This window comes from Mus caroli, unplaced genomic scaffold (genome assembly GCF_978045245.1).
Source record: "Mus caroli unplaced genomic scaffold, Mus_caroli_1 scaffold_14, whole genome shotgun sequence".
Lineage (NCBI taxonomy): Eukaryota > Metazoa > Chordata > Mammalia > Rodentia > Muridae > Mus > Mus caroli.
In genome coordinates, this window is record NW_028227269.1 from 85,883,238 (window position 1) to 85,900,339 (window position 17,102).

Below are 17,102 nucleotides of genomic sequence, written 5' to 3' on the forward strand. Positions count from 1 at the left end.
TGTTGTTTGGTTTGGTTTTGGGGGGCAAGGACTTGCTTTATAACCCAGCTGGCCTTAAACTCAGGATCCCCCTGCCTCAGCCTCTTGTCTTGAATGCAGGAATTTCAGAGTTGTACTGCCACATGTGATCCTTTTAATATATGTTGACATATATTGGCCTCTGCCTTCTTAGGTTAAGAGCCCAAGTCTAACAGCTGATACTGAACATGGCTGGCATTTGGAACACAGACTGTAACCACAGAGCTGGTGCTAAGCTTGTACCTACTGCCTTGCCGTCTTCATCCCGTATAGAAGCCACTGCATCTCCGGCATGTTAGCATATCCCTCCTGAAGTAGGAAGTTCCAGGCCCCTTAGTGTTCCACCCCGCAAAAGAGGAAGAAATCTCTGTCTTTTTGGGTTTTGGAATGTAAGTGTACTAAGTTGCAGGCTAAGTGCTAGGGGACCTTTTTAGTGAGGTCCACAGGACAGGAAAAGTGAACTTGTGAGCAGGCACTCCGAGCTGAGCCTGCCTCAGCTTACTCTCTCCCTACCCCCACCCTCCAGCATGAGTCAGCACCTGTTAGACATCTACTCACCTCCATCTCATGAGGCCGTGGGGAGGCCTGCAAGCCAAGCAATCTACACGACTTGGCAGAATTGTATAGTTTTAATACAGAAGGTCAGTTCATCTTGATTTTAATTATCCAGGTAGGCGCTGGACTAAGATAGCCCCTAATCATTCTATCTGCCTGTATGGGACCTAAAAGATACTTTGACAGAGACCTTGGACTCCACCTTAAATCAATGAGCCCCTCCTAGTATAGGCAGAAAACAGGCCCTGCCTCCCCTGTCTCTCCGTTCCAGATTAGAAAAAAAATGTGAAGAGATGACGCCATAGTGGAACCCAATGCAGCATGCTCCTGTCAGGTGACATGCTTCTTCATAGCCACTGTCATCCATTGCTGTGTCACTGGTAGCATTTCAATTAGCCATCTGATACCACCACACCCATAGTGAAAATAAAACCATGGACTTGTTTTGAATGATAAATATTTCACTTTCTAGTCAAGTAGGCAAATTTCCTTATCTGTAAAATGGGTCTAACCGGTACCTTTTCATGCCATCCAGAGTATGTAGTAGGGTGACAGTGTGTGCCTATACTCAGCTCTCAGGAAGCAGAGGCAAAGGAGTCCCTACAGGCTTCAAGCCATAACAGTCAGTATAACAGTAGTTCAGGCCAGCCTGGACTACAGAGTTACTTCCAAGACAGCCAGGGTTACCCAGTGAAACCTCTCAAGAAAAAGAAACCAAGGGGCTGGAGAGATGACTCAGCAGTTAAGAGCACTGACTACTGAGTTCAATTCCCAGCAATCACATGGTGGCTCACAGCCATCCGTAATGGGATCTGATGCCCTCTTCTGGTGTGTCTGAAGACAGCTACACTGTACTCATATACATTAAATCTAAAAAACATGATATGACATCCGGGCTGAGTTCATATTGCAAGCCCCAGAACAACGGGATTTCTGTGCCTAAGGGTCACCTGAGGGAACATGTTCAATGCAGAATCCTAGGCTTCACCTCTATGGGGATTTTTACTTAAGTGTAGATGTGGGGCCCACCATTTGCAGTTTAGTGTCTCAGATCACTCTGGTGTCAAGGTCACAGTTTTAGAAGCTCTTCAGACATGAAGAAAGATCTCCCTGTAATAGAGGAAGCAAAGAAGTACATGGCCTCTGCAGAGTGAAGGCTGGAAAGCTTTTACAGCCTATCTGCCCTGCTGGCAAACCAGAAGGGGGAGGCTGGGGCCACACAGTAGCTGTATTCACGGGGCAGCCCTCTTGCCTGGTGCACTGCTGGCCTAGTGAGAAAGGTGCATGACATAAGGCTGAGCTGAAGAGGAAGGGCCTTCTCTGATTTCAAGGCCTCTTGGATCTGACACTAGCCACTCCTAAAGCGCCCCTTTCAGAGCTTCCGTGACCCCGCCCGCCATTGGTGCCGATCCTCCTGCACAGGTGTTCCATCAGCTTGTAGCCACCTGCACAGGGCCTGTCTCCTGTGAAGCTTGAATAAACACTGTTTCCCAGCTGATCTACTCCCCATGTGAGACTCCCGGCGGCTCCTCTTTCTTTATCTCACCTGGGACTTGATTTAGTACAGCGTTAAGATGATGTTTAAGCGCCAAGATAAAATTTCTACTAGAAAGTAGCTGAACCCCCAAAAAAGTGTGTGCTAAAACAAAATGAGCAAGAGGTGGCAGTTGTGCCTGTAGTCTCAGCTATGCAGGGGCCGGGAGAAGGGGATTACTTGAGCTTGGGAACTGATGGCCTGCCTGGGCAAGCAAGAAAGACCCCAGTCAGTCAGAAACAAACAAAATAGTCCTGTCCTCTAGGGATGTGTGTGACCCGAGCTTGCGCTTGCATCCAAGTTTTCATACATGCTAGGCAGGTGCTCTACCCCTGAGCTATATATCCGGTCCTATTGTTTCCCCTGCCACCCAGCACCTCCCCCCCCCCCAGGGGGGACTAAACTGAGTCTCAATATGTAACCCAAGCTCTTCTGCTCCCTCGTTCCCCCCAGAGTTGCTCCCAGCATTCCCTGCCCTGGAAACCACATCTTCCCTCAGTTGGTCCTCTGAGCACAGACACATCCGGCCCTCTAGCCCTTTCAGGCTCTTAAATGACCAACAGCAGTAATTTCTACCTTTTCCAAGGTGGGCTCCAATCTCCCTGCAGGGTAGGGGACTTGCCCTTAGTCCCCAAAGGGAGACCTGTATAAGAACTCGATGATCTAATATCACTAGCTCCTGAATCCATTCAAGATGGCAGGCAGTTTAGTAAGTTACTTTGATGTGAAGACAGGGAGATCATAATCCAGCCAGGCAGTGGTGGTGCACGCCTTTAATCCCAGCACTTGGGAGGCAGAGGCAGGCAAATTTATGAGTTCAAGGCCATCCTGGTCTGCAGAATGAGTTCCGGGACAGCCAGGGCCACACAGTGAGACCCTGTCTCAAAAAACAAAACAACCCAAACAAAAACCGTATAGCCCTTCTGTTTCAGCATCCCAAGAGCTAGGATTACAGGCTGAATTCCTTAGGTAACAAGTGTTGTGAACATGGTGCCTACCTGACGACCTGAGCTCCTGCTGCCCTGACACACTCATCTCTTTGCAGCAGAACATATGTAGACAGGTTTTTAGACCAGACTAAGACATATCCTGACAGAACTCGTTCCTTCCCCCAAATGCCAGAGATGACAGTAGGGTGCCTGATGAGGGTCTAGGAACGCCTCTCATTTCAGGTTGGATCCCCTCCAAGCCAGTCACATGAAGAAATGACACCACTTCCTGGTGGAGTAGATGCAGTTACCTGTGTCATAAATTTGGGGTTTTGTGCCTCTGAGGTCTAGCCAGCTCCTAGACAGGCTCCAAGGCGGCCCTTTGTGGGTGTGAAAGAGTTAGAGTCTAGTCTCTGCATTCATGGAGCGCTGAGGGCAGCTGCTTCAGGAAAAGGAAAGGAGCTGGCTGTGGCCTTGGTGATCACAAAGCCAGCCAATGGGAGCTTGAGCTGGGCGATAAGGGCCTCTGCACCCTCCATCCTGCCAGGCCTCAAATCCTTTATCAAACTGTATGTAAAAATAAAGTGCTTTATTGCTGAGAATCCCAGGACAGCTTCCGGACAGCTGTGGACTGGGCTGGAACTCAAGTTCCCTACCAAGCCCCTATTGGAGATTTGTGAATGGAAACAGAGAGTCTACAATATTTCAGCTCCAGAGAAACCAAGGAAGTGTGGTTTGGGGATCACAGGTGTCTGGGGAAAGGCACAGTGTGCTGGGAGCCAACGCACCCATCTCCCAACTCCAAGTCCAGTGCTTACAGGGGTGCCACACGGGGGGGGGGGGCAGGGGGGGCGTTAAGTGGGCCACTGGTGTGGGTACCAACACCACAAATGGCCCACATCCAATATCAGGACCGTCTGCCCTGTCACACTTTCGACAGGTGCATGATCCCTCCTGAACCCACCCTTAGTACTGAGTTCAACCCAAGCCTGGCTGCCATGGCGGTGGTAACATGTGCATGTCTATCATCTGGGGACCAGAAACAGCTGGTGGTTCCCTGACTGGAAGCAATCTCCCCTCAGCTCCACTGACGGCCTCACCACATGGGACAGGGTAGAAGCTGTGTGCCACAAGGAGGGGTGGTCACTCCGGTTCTGCTAGCCCAGCAAAAAACAGCTTTAGGGTCAGATGAAAGGACTGTCCTATCTTGCTCCACCCCTCCCTGTGTTCTTCCACAACTGGCCATAGGGTGGATGGGTGGGGGTGGGGTGGGGGTCTAAGGGATTCACAACAGATCTTGGGAACTGGGATGTATCTGGACCACCTTGGCTCAATCCCGAACAGAGGAAAAGGCAGAAGGGCCCCATTCCTAGAGAGAGGGAAAGACCCATGGCCAGACTGGGATAGCTCCTCCCCTTCCCAACACATCCCAGAGGCCTTGTGCCGGACAACACCCTCCAACCTTCTCACCAGACCCTGAGACGCATGAGTTCTCCTGACTCAGGGTCATAAGAGGGGGATATGCATGCCTGACTGCCTCTCAGATGAGCCCTAATAGTTGCCCAGTCTGAGCAGGGGCAGGGTAAAGGGCAGAAGGCGCATGCTCTAAGTCCTCTTTAGTACTCTTTGGCCTCCTGCAGTTGAGCCAGGTACTCTTCTTCTGGTGGGTTGTCTGTGCAGGCCCGGCCATTGTTTGGGGGGCGCACAGTGTGGTAGCGGCTCCAGTCCCCTTTACACAGGATCCAGGGCAGCCTATCTACCTTGAAGTGAAGCTCAGGTGAAAAGTCGGTGCTGACTAGGTCCGGGGCCCCTGCCCCTTTGCCACGGGTCAGCAACCGGCTGCCTTCATCATAACAGCAGTGCTGGGCAGCCAAGGTGCTGCTCTCGCTAGACAGCATGGAGCGCAGGCAGAAGCGCGCCGTAGGCTGGTAGATGTCCAGGCGCTCCTGTGGACCACTCGCATCCCGCCACTGGAAGCTGCGACCCTGATGTTCGTCCTGCAGGCTCACGGCGGCGCTGTACACTGCCTCCAGAGGGTATGCACACGGGCAACTGGGCAGGTCCTTGAGCACTTGGCTCAGGTACTTAGCTAGGAAGTCACTCTTGCAGTTCAGCCACTTCTCACAGCTGTCCACATCTGCAGAGGGTAAGGAGGCACAGGAGAGTGCTGCTGATCAGAGCTGCGCTGCCCGCCAGCTCCCCAGGCCCTTGGTAGCAAGGAGGGCTGATCAAGGTCAGTCATGTGGAGAGAACGTGCAAACCCCAGCTGGGGCTCAGGAAGGCCTTTGGAGCAGAAGTAGGACTCAAGAAAAATATGGAGGGGGGCTGAAGAGATGGCTCAGTGGTTAAGAGAACTGACTGCTCTTCCAGAGGACCTGGGTTCAATGCCCAGCATCCATGTGGCAGCTCACAACTGTCTGTAACTACAAGATCTGACACTCTCACACAGACACACATGCAGGCAGGCAAAACACTAATGTACATAAAGTAAAAATAAATTATTTTAAAAATTAGTTTATATACATATATGACATAGAGCAGATAAAGGATAGCCCGCACCATCCAGGCACCCAAAGCAGGAAGCTTTCTATAGCTCAGAATACTGGCTTTGGACTGGAAGCCCCCTGAGGGACACTGATATCACCTTTTAGGTTCTGGACTGTGGGAAAGATCCTGGGATCATGGGAGGGAGCTGGGATATGTGGGGATATATATTTTTTTTTTATGTTTTTGTTCTATGAGGCAGGGTGTCACACTTTCTAAGCTGGTCTCAAACTTGCTACGTAGCTGAGGAACTTTTGAACTTTCAGTTCTCCCTTCTCCATCTTCCAAATGCTAAGATTACAGACACGCATGGCCACGCCTAGCATGCCCTGCTGGGATTGAACCCCAGGCCCCAGGAGTCATAGACAAGCTTTCTCCCAGCTGAGCTAGCGCCATCTTCAGCCGAGACTGGCAGCTTTTGTCTTGTGTTTACTCCTTTTATGTGCATGGATGTTTGCCTACATGTATGTCTGTGTATTACATATTTGCAGAGCCCACTGAGGCGAGAATGGCATGTCAGATTCTCTCAGACTGAAGCCTCCATGTGGGTGCTAGAAATGAACCTTGGTTCTCTGGGAGAGCAGCCAGTGCTCTTGACCATGGACCATCATCTCTCCAGCTCAAAGAGACAAGAGGTTTCTCTGTGTAGCCCTGGCTGTTCTGGAACTCACTCTGTAGACCAGGCTGGCCTCGAACTCAGAAATCCGCCTGCCTCTGCCTCTCAAGTGCTGGGATTAAAGGCAGGCGCCACCACCACCCAGCTAAGACAAGAGATTTTTAACCAAGAAGTATTTCAGTGTTTTGGATTCTGGTCTGCTCCCCTTTTTCCTTCTCTCTCTCCTAAAAGAAACAGGGTCTCATGTAGCCAAAGGTGCCTTGAACCTCGATCCAATTGTTTTCATCTGCTGATCAATAATTCTTCTTCCTCTTCTTCATCTCTTCCTCCTCTTCATCTTCTTTAGGTTTTTCGAGACTGAGTTTCTCTGTCTAACCCTGTCTGTCTGTCTGTCTACATTGGCTCTGTAGACCAGGCTGGCTTCAAACTCAGTGATACACCTGCTTCTGCCTCCCAAGTGTTGGGATTAAAAGCATGAGCCTTCTCCCCAACCCCCAACTCCTGTCTGATTTTTTTTCTTAACTGCCTTTCTTAGGGCTCAGCTGTTCTGGGCTTCCTGTAGCTCCTTATTTCTGCTGCTTCCTCCCCTCTCTCCCTGGTACACCACACAGATTCAGGAAGCTTCCATTTCATTTTGTGGAATTTAGACTCATGAGCCATGCCTTACGGGGTGCAGATAAGGCCCAAGAACACCAACAGGAAGTGTGCTGGCAAAGCAAGGCCGATGTCCTGCTGTCTGCAAGAAGCAGCCCAGGATATTGGAACCCTGGCTCATTCTGACAGGCAGCTTCCCAGATGGAGCCCGCCAGGGGGAAGTAGAAAGCCCCCTCTTTCCATTACCCTCAGCTTCTCCTCTGGGGTTCCCATCAAGACCCCCTACCTCCTAGGAACCTGGAGCTGGGCAAGGATACTTGGCTCCAATCCCACCCACAGGAAGATGTGCTCCTGCTATACAGTGATGCTCCGTCCTCCCAAGAGAGAGGGTCCCCAAGACCCAACAGCAAGGTCTAACCCCCAACTAACCTGGATCAAGCATATCCGTTGCATTGTGGGCAAGGGGCTGCCACCCCTCACTGGGAAAACCCAACGTGTTCTCCTCTGCGGTGCCTTTGGGAAGAGAGGAGTCCAGGCTGGTGGTGCCCCAGGGCACTCTGTGCTCCCGATAGGGAAGCCCAGCCCTCACTAGGCTCTTGGTGCCCACAGCAGTTGAGACAGGCCTGGGACAGGACCACCATATTTGTGAGCTTCCCGTATCCCTCTCCGAAGCCCACCCTTCCTGCAAGTATCCCATGTTCACATTCCCAGAGAAGCAAGGTCACAGTGTGAGCCGTGTTAGCCACTCCCATGCAGGCACCAGAGCTCGTCTCACCAGGACAGGGGGCAAGGTCGCAGACTCGGGACTCGGTGGCAGTGCAGGCATAGCCGCAGGGCCGCGTTCTCTGCTGGTGTCCGCTGCCGCAGCTCCCGTTGCAGGGAGACCAGGTGCTCCACTCCTCCTGGGGTTCATAGTCTGGGTTGAAGTAAGGGGCCAAGATGAGTGTACTCAGCCCGCAGGGCACACTGTTGTAAATTGGCAAAAGGCACCCCTTTATCCCTGGCCAATGTATGGAGCGTGACTGGATTCCAGCCCCACCTGTCCCCTTAGTTAGAAGTCCTTGTGCAGTGAACAGCCTGTGCAAATGGGTCAAGAGGTCCTATGGGCACAGAACAAACTTGGGTCTAGAAGCCCAAGGACTCTCTCTATCAGCATGACCTTAGGAAGTCCACTAACATTTCTGAGCTGGTGTTTTCATATCCATTAGAACCAAGGAAGAGGACTCGATAGTGTGCTCATCTAGCAAGCATACAGCCCTGAGTTCTACCTCGGCACCGGGTACAGTGATAAATGCCTGCAATCCCAGCAGTGGGGACTTGAGGGAAGAAGGATAAGAAATCCAAGGTCGGGCTAGAGAGATGGCTCAATGGTTAAGAGCATTGACTGCTCTTCCAGAGATCCTGAGTTCAATTCCCAGAAACCACATGGTGGCTCACAACCATCTGTAATGGGATCTGATGCCCTCTTCTGGTGTTGGTGTGTCTGAAGACAACTACCGTGTACTCATAAATAAAATAAATAAATCTTTTTTTTTTTTTTTTTCGAGACAGGGTTTCGCTGTATAGCCCTGGCTATCCTGGCACTCACTTTGTAGACCAGGCTGGCCTTGAACTCAGAAACCCGCCTGCCTCTGCCTCCCGAGTGCTGGGATTACAGGCGTGCGCCACCATGCCCGGCTAAAATAAATAAATCTTAAAAGGAAAGAAAGAATGAATGAATGAAAGAAAGAAGAAGGAAAGGAAGAAAGAAGAAAGGAAAGGAAGAAAGAAAAGAAAGAGAGAGAAATGAAAGAAGGAAGGAAAGGAGGGAGGGAGGGAAGGAGGGAGGGAGGGAGGAAGGAAGGAAGGAAGGAAGGAAGGAAGGAAGGAAGGAAGGAAGGAAGGAAGGAAGGAAGGAAGGAAGGAAAAGATTGATTCTCCTGATCTGAGGAAGCTCAAACCCCCAGGCCAGGACCTGTGCTCTGAGGCTCTGAGGCCACACACAGGTCTGCACACCAAGACAGGCCTCAGGCCAGCTACGGCCAGCAGGAAGAAAATGAAAGGAGGAAAGCTTAAATTCCAGAAAGGTCTATTTACATCTGGCTCTGTGGCTCAGCGTGGAACACCACAGGTCGGCACACCAATTTTCTCCTAGCTTCAAGACAGGCCTCAGGCCTGCTACAGCCAGCGGGAGGACGATGAAGGGAGAAAGGCTGAAAAGTCTATTTACATCCATTTAGGAAATCAGGAAGAGCTGGTGTGACCTCTGTCTTAATCCTGGGCGCCTCAGGGCTCCCTGGAGAGTGAGTGAGATTGAACCCAGAGGCTAAGGGAGGTAGAACGTGAGGAGTGCATGTGGCCATCCCAGCCATCCCAGCAGGCCGTGGGCATCAGGAGGCATAACAGAAGAGCCAGGAAATGCTTTATCTCATGCACATACTCTTGGCGTATGTGTGAGCATATGGCACGAGTGCTAGTGCACTCATGTAGGTGGAGGTACACATGCTCGAGAATACATGTGTACATGTGTGGGTAGGTAGGCCCTAGGTTGACATGGGATCTGTTTTTAAATAACTTTCTACTTTACATATGGACACAGGGCCCCTTGCTAACCCCAGAGCTTGCCCTTTTCGGCTGGTGTGGCCAGTCCGCTTGCTCTGGGGGGAATTGCCTGCCTCTGCCTCTAACATGCTGGGACCCCGGGTGTGCTGCTGCTGCTGCACCTCAGCTGGCTATTTATTTCTCCCTGAGACTTGAACTCTGGTCCTCACACTTGCATTACAAGGGATGGGTAGTCATCCCTTCTGCCAGTCATCTCAACAGCCTGACCAATGGTTTTGTTTTTTTGAGGCACGGTCTCAAGGTAGCTCAGGCAGGGCTGGAACTCACTACACAGCCCAGCCCGACCTCTCTCAGTCTCCTGCTAAGGCCTCTTGAATCCTGAGGCTGCTGTTTGTGTACTACCAGGCCCAGCTGTATATAAACTTGTTTATTTCCTATTACAATCAACTCTATGCCATTTACAAACATTATTACCTGTTTTAGAAAGGACAGAACTGAGATACAAAGAGGTTAAGTGACTTGCCTGGGAACACTGGGCTGCTGAGCAGCAGGGTGATTGAGTATTCAAGTGACAAAACATAGGGTATTTCTCAGTTTAGTGGGAACTGATAAATAGGAATATCTATACTGCTGAATAGCTTTTGCTTAGAGGAGCTCAGGGCTGTTGCACAAGTCAAATATTGCCGAAAAAGAAACCCTTAATACTGAAAGTCACTTTTGAGCTTTCAACGGACCTGCCCAGTGCTCCCTGCCTGGGAGGTACACCTCCTCCCTCTCCCCCAACTCATTCCCACTATGGACCTCGTAGGGCAAAAGCTGGGGATGCCAAGCCAGACTACTCACCATAGCTGTCTGGTTGTTGGAAGTCTTGTGCCTGAGGACCCAACCAGCCATAGTCCCAGTTGTCTATGGCCCCACTGGACTCCTCATCCTCACCTTCTTCAGGTCCCCTTTGGTCCTCACCCTCGCCGTACTCCACAGCATAGTCCTTTCCTTCTTCCGCCTCTGCTTCCCCTGGAGCCCTGTCTCTGAGGCTGGTGGCTCCTTCTTCACCTTCCTGGTAGCCCCAGAAGAGGGGCCAAAAGAATTCCTTGGTGGGCAACCAGCTAGGGGCATGCAGGGGCCAGAGATTGCTGGGCTCAGAAGGCAGGTCCATCTCTACCTCAGTCTGAGGGTCCTGCACCACCTCGATGGTCACCTGTGGGAAGGACCGACATGTGCCAGAGAGGGCAGGCTCAGCAGAGGACTCCAGACAGGAGAAGATGGGTTTGAACCAGAAGTCAAGTCCCACCCTTGCCACCGAGTCTGCAACCTTGCCTGCCTTACCATGGCCTCTCAGTGAGCAAGGGGCACGGGTAGGACTTTCTGCATCCCAGAATCATCTGAATGTAGATGCATTGAGGCAAATCCAGCAGGTGCCAGACCCAGTGGCTCAGGAGAAGCCGTTTGGAATTCTGCCTCTACCATCCATAGGCTTGCCTGGCCTCAGGGGCCAGAAACAGCCCAGAGCAGGGCAGGGGTGGTGGGGATGAGTCAGGAGTGGGTAAGGTCGTGTGTCAAATGCCCAGATCGCCCTCAGGACCGTACCATTCCAACTGCACTAACCACGCACATGGAACCACTGCCGTGGATATGAATTATTCTCAGGCACTTTCAAATAAGAAGAGGTCACAGGACAAAACTCAGGAGGGAAAAGAACAGCAAAATACAAAGAAGAAAGTGAGCTGGATGTGGTGGTGATACTTTCAATCCCAGCACTTGGGGCGCAGAGGCAGGCAGATGGCTGTGAGTGTGAGGCCAGCCTGGTCTACAGAGTGAGTTCCAAGACAGCCAGGACTACACAGAGTCCTGAAACAACAACAACAATAACAATAACAACAACATCCAAAGAAGGAAGTTGAGCATCAGCTGTATGGCTGGCATCCATCACTAGTGGGGACACTTTGCAACCTTTGTATGTATGTGCACTTTGTGTGTGTGTGTGTGTGTATGTGCACTGTGTGTGTGTGTGAGTGTATATGTGCACTCTGTGTGTGTGTGTGAGTGTGTATGTGCACTGTGTGTGTGTGTGTATGTGCACTGTGTGTGTGTGTGAGTGTGTATGTGCACTGTGTGTGTGTGTGTGAGTGTATATGTGCACTGTGTGTGTGTGTGAGTGTGTATGTGCACTGTGTGTGTGTGTGTGTGTGTGTGAGTGTATAGCTCTGGCTGTCCTGGAACTCACTCTGTAGACCAGGCTGGCCTCAATCTCAGAAATCCACCTGCCTCTGCCTCCCAAGTGCTGGAATTAAAGGTGTGTGCCACCACTCCCCTGAGTATGTGCACTTTAAAAAACAAACAAACAAACAAACAAACAAACAAACAAAAAACCAAGCAGACAGATAGGCTTTAAAGCAATTGTAAAATGTTCTGACTTTTGCAGTCTTTCTTCTGGATGAAAGTATATGAACAGGCGAATCTGCTGTCCTTGAAGATTTCAGGATAGGCAGTGCAGGACTTCTGGCTGGTTTTCCTGGAACACCCTTTTGTGGGCTTTCCCATGCTCCAGCCCCCCCCCCCCTATTTCAAACCAAGTCCCTTTCCTGCATGCAGTAAGGTTTTTGGGTCAAATGGGAGGAGGTCACACCTGTAGGACATTTTAGCAGGTCTCTGCCACATTCCAGGACCTGCGGCAGAATCAGGGGCAGGGTGTCCATGTACTAGGTCCTCAAGATAATCCTGCTGGCTTTGTCCCCTGCTACATCCAGGGTCAAGTCTCCAGAGCCAACGGACTTTTCTGGCAAGTAGAGGGGCAGATACTCTTCTCACAATGCATTAGGAGTCCACTGTCTTCACACAGCCAGCAGCAGAATAAGGGTTCGGCTCAGTTGCCAGCCTAGCACCTCCTCGAGGTTCCCCTAGGCAAACAACGACTCTACAATCTCACCTGGATATTGGGGTTTGGTGCGCTCAAGTCCGTGTTGGCCAACCCTGGTAGCTTCTGCAGCTCCAGCAGCAGAGGGGTGTGTTCCAGGGTCCTGGGAGAGGTGGCTGTACCCAGAGTCAGAGCTGCTGGCTCAGGGATGGTCTGGCACCCAGGTCGACATGGTTCTGTCTGCAGATGGTCTCCAGGGAATCCTGGTGTTGTGTCCTTCTCCTTGGGGGAGCTGAGATCTGGGGCAGGGGAGGCCTAGGTAAGAGAAAGAAAGTGGAGTGACCAAAGTCAGCTTCTGGAGGCAGGAAGCCTGGGCCTGGCTGTGTCTGTGAGCACCTGGAGTACATGTTTAGAAAGCTTTGATGGCTCTAGTGGGTGGGTGGGGTGCATCGAAGCAGAGAAAAATGAACTGTGTTCACTAAGTGGTCTTTTTTTCAAACTCGCCCCCCCCCCCATCTGTGTGTGTGTATGCCACATAGGGCTCTAGTGAACACGTGGGACTTTCAGGGGTAGGTTCTCTTCTTCCACGTGGGTTCTAGGGGATCAGGCTTACCTACTGAGCCTCTTGCCATCCCACAAAGCTTTCCACAGCAGAGGCCAGGATGCACTACACCAGCCCAGCTTACTTATCGTACAGATGAAGAGACCCAGGAGGAGGAAACTGCTACCCACACCAGTAGCTCCAAAGTGCTGTTTTCAGTCCCTGCCTCAGATCCTTGTCTCCTTACTCTATATGCCCCACCACACACACACACACATACACACACACACACACACACACACACACACACACACACACATACACACAGAGCAGAAAGGTTCCCAGAGATGAGCCTGGTCATACCAGGGTGCAGGCAGCAGGCCTGCTCCCATCACCTCCGCATAACCCGGACATGTGGCCCTGTCCTCAGAATCTACTCAATGGCAAACTCCTTGACATCTCCTCTGGCCTGATGTCCTTATACCTCATTTCTTCTACTCTGCCCATGAACCTGTCTGTTAGCTAGTCTGTCCCTCTACCAATTGTACATGGTGTCTGTTTTAGTCACTGTTCCATTGCTATGAAGAGACACCATGACCAAGGCAACTCTTATAAAAGAAAAACATTTAATTTCAGGTGGGGGAAGGGGTGCTGGCTTACAGTTTCAGAGGCTTAGTCCACTGTCATCATAGCAGGGAGCGTGGCAGCAGGCAGGAAGGCAGGCATGGTGCTGGAGAAGTAGCTGAGATTTTACATCCTAATCCATAGACTGAGAGAAAGAGAAGCTGGGCCTGGCTTAGACTCTTGAAACCTCAAAGCCTACCTCCAGTGACACACTTCCTCCAACAGGGCCACACCCCCTAATCCTTCTCAAATAGTGCCTGATGACTAAGAATTCAAATCTGTGGTCTATGGGGGCCATTCTTATTCAAAGTGCACAAATCAGAACTATCTTTTGTCAGCTGAGATAGTGAGGGGAAGAAGCCCCTGGTTATTCCTAGCGCTCCTCAGCTTTTACCTCAGATGATCGATAGGCATTGGCCTCTATGCCTACTACCTATTTCTGTTCCCCGGTACCCATGGCAAGGCAGGGGAGCTCTTTTCAGGGACACCTTGGTGGGTCCTCCCCAGGCCCCAGCCTTGCCCCTTCAAACCTAGTCTCTGGTGCAGCATGGAGCAACTTCTTCTGAAGAGTCAGGTAAGAATGGCTCCAAAGGCCAGTTCCACTTTCTACCTAGGCCTTCAATGAAGTGAGTGCCCTGCCAAACGAGAAAAGTCTTACATAAACGGAAAGTTATAATTTTCTTACTAGACACCATAGCATGTACTGTGTAGCAGGCACTAGGGGTGTGTGTGTGTGTGTGTGTGTGTGTATTCACATGTGCAGATGCACATGTGCGCATGCCTGTGGAGGCTGAAGTATAGCTTTGGCTGTCATTCTTCAGATACTATCCACCTTTAAAAATAGTGCTCTTAGGCCAGGCAGTAGTGGCACACAGCTTTAATCCCAGCACTCGGGAGGCAGAGGCAGGCAGATCTCTGTGAGTTCAAGGCCAGCCTGGTCTACAGAGTAAATGCCAGGACAGCCAAGGCTACACAGAGATACTCAAAAATACAAAAAGAAAAAAAAAAAAGAAAATTAAAATTTAATTTTATGTGTCTGAGTGTTTTGCCTGCCTCTCCTTCAGTGCTGGGATTAAAGGTGTGGGCTTTGACCCAGCCCTGTAAAGTTCTTTACCAACTGACCTAATACGCCAACCTCTCAGGCATTATTCACATATACTTGTTTGTCTATGAGACAGGGTTTCATGTAGCTGAGGCTGGCTTTGAACACCTGACCTTCCTGCTTCTACTTAACAAATGTGTGCCACCATACCTGTTTAATGTGATGTCAAGGATCCATCCCAGGGCTTCCTTGTATGCTAGCTGAACACTCCATTACCTGAGCCACACCCTCTGTTTCTTATTCTAAACACTCCTTTGTGCAAGCATCTTCCATCTGCTGGCAGGTACTAGTTCCCATTCCACCTTTATAGACAATAGCAATGAAGGTACAGAGGGGCAAATGCCCTTCCTGAGGTCACACAAATGTTGAGTGGTGGAGCCAGGCTTTGAACGGGGCACTCTGGGACCAGGGTTTATACTCTTTCCCTTCCTTCTCCATGACTACAGGTTAGGAATACTGAGTCTGTTCCTTTCTCAATCTGGCTGCTCAGTCAGTCTAGATATTTTTTTCTCTCTCTCTCATTCCCTCTTCTCTTGCAAAGCCGCAAACAGAGATTCAAACTTTGTCTCTTCCACACGGATATCCCTTTCTATGGCCTCCAAGGCTCCAATACCAAACACCAGAGCCCAGATCACACATCTGCCCTCTCAGATGGTCAGGTCAGCTGACCATCAGCTGACAAAAAGGTCAGCTTCTTTTGTTTGTTTGTTTGTTTGTTTGTTTGTTTTTCGAGACAGGGTTTCTCTGTATAGCCCTGGCTGTCCTGGAACTCACTTTGTAGACAGGCTGGCCTCGAACTCAGAAATCCGCCTGCCTCTGCCTCCCGAGTGCTGGGATTAAAGGCGTGCGCCACCACACCCGGGCTTGGGGTCAGCTTCTTGTGGTACAGATGGATGGTGCAGAGCAGGGACACCCCTCTACTGACTCATCTGGAGACCTGAGCATCTCTGATACTGACTTCCTGTAGCACACCTCCATAGCCTGACGGTCCTGACTCTCTGCTCAGAAACCCTACTCTGCTGCAGCCTCAGCCACATACAGGTAGTCTTGGGTGGCTTTGGTGGCTGGTCTGGATGCTCTTGTCACAAGCAGGAGGTGGTGGGTTACAGTGGTGAAACTGCGGTTTTCATCTGGGAAAGGCTTGCTAAGTTTGGAGATATGGGTGACTATTGGGGGGAGAGGGGTGGCACCTAGTGACCAGCAGCCAGAAATACTGCTATGCAGAGTAGTAACTACCTGATGTGAACTCTGACCTTTGACCCTTATCTACAGTATGGAAACAATAATGGTAGAGCCTAGCCTAGACCCTGCTATCTCAAAGGCATGCAGAACATTGCTTCTCATCCCTCCCTACCATCTTCTCTCCCAGTCCCCAAGGACAACTAAAGACGGGGAAAGCCTTGACCTTGGGTCCTCGCTGCCCAAGCTGCCCTTCCTACATACACTCCAGGAGCCTCTTGGACCAGAAAGCAACCTCTGGGGAACTGTTGGGGTTGGGGTTCTAGAGGAACAGAGAAGTCCTATGTGGGGGTCCTTGGGGCCCTAAAAAGAGCTAAATACAGGTGGTTCTTTTGGAAGGTGACCCTGGGAGACACAGCAGGGACTGGAAAAGAAGGACTGAGGAAGGGAGGACACTAGCAGAATGTCACCGAGCTGGGACCACAGTGGGCATCAGGAGCTCTCTGTCCTAGCTGGCAACTTTGGGACCTGGGGTGGTGCCTGCTTCCCCCCATAGGGAAAAGAACTAGGATGCCTATCCACCAATTCTACCAGGCATTGGCGACGTCCAGGCTAGCTATGAACAGCTGTGGATAGACTCTCCTAGTGAAAAGATCCCAGACTGAGACTGAAGGGTTGGCTCAGTGTTTAAGAGCACCGGCAGTTCCTCCAGAGGACCCACATTCAATTCCCAGCACACTGTCTTTTACTCCAGTTCCAGGAGATTTGGTGCCCTCTTCTGGTCTCTGAGGGCCTCAGGTACACAAATGGTGTCCAGACATCAAGCAGATAAAATACCCATATATACCTAAAATAATAATGGTAATAATAATGAATGAAAAGAAGAAGAAAGAAAGAAAAGCCCTCAGACTCCTGGGCATTAATTGACACCTGGATGTAAGGTCTGGAAGTGCATACATGAGCAGAGCACCCAGGAGTCCTGACCTGTAACCCTGGTGCACCCAAGTTCCCATGCCTGGGTGAGCTCTACTTGTGGCCTGTCAGTCAGAGGCAGAAAGTCACCTTCTTTGTTCCCATGTCCCCAGCTCCTCCTAGTGACTGATGATGGCCTGTAGGAACTCAGTAAGTCACTGCCAAGTGAATAAATGAACCAGCAACCTCGAGAGGTGAACTCGACCTCTGTTACCTTAATCTTCTAGAGTTCATGGAGAGCAAGAGGCTACTGGAAGATATCGGAGGTGGCGATAACCACGTCAGGACTCATGTTTGCCTGCACATGCCTGTGAGAGCACACACATACTCTCAAGCAGGCACGCAGATGCACATGCACGCGCACATGCATGCATGCATGCACATGGTAATGACCCGTATGTGCCACCCTTCTTCTTCACAAGGGGCTTCCATGTTCACCAACTTCTCTGCCAGTTGCATATGGCTGGAGCCCCGTGACCTGATCTGGGTTCAGCTATTG

The 17,102-nt window shown here is 50.8% G+C and overlaps 1 protein-coding gene across 1 annotated transcript; it reads right to left on the reverse strand.

Annotated features, from left to right (window-relative positions):
- Nucleotides 1–4,310: 4,310 nt before the first annotated feature.
- On the reverse strand, nucleotides 4,311–13,140 carry Ism2 (isthmin 2). The gene is made up of 6 exons (XM_085830103.1): nucleotides 13,090–13,140; nucleotides 12,258–12,500; nucleotides 10,175–10,529; nucleotides 7,566–7,706; nucleotides 7,220–7,303; nucleotides 4,311–5,173 (listed from the first exon to the last, which is right to left on the reverse strand). Exons 1-6 carry the CDS (start codon nucleotides 13,138–13,140, stop codon nucleotides 4,653–4,655), a joined length of 1,395 nt encoding a protein of 464 aa, XP_085686229.1. The 3' UTR covers nucleotides 4,311–4,652.
- Between the last annotated feature and the right edge of the window lie 3,962 nt (nucleotides 13,141–17,102).

Excerpts from the sequence above, each read along its gene's own strand:
- Ism2 (XM_085830103.1), bottom strand. The coding sequence starts at position 13,140 with ATGTCCGGGTTATGCGGAGGTGATGGGAGCAGGCCTGCTGCCTGCACC. Across the intron at positions 12,501-13,089 it reads GGCCTGCTGCCTGCACCCTG|GCCTCCCCTGCCCCAGATCT; the intron begins GTATGACCAGGC and ends TCTCTTACCTAG. Across the intron at positions 7,304-7,565 it reads CGACCTTGCCCCCTGTCCTG|GCACCGCAGAGGAGAACACG; the intron begins GTGAGACGAGCT and ends CTCTTCCCAAAG.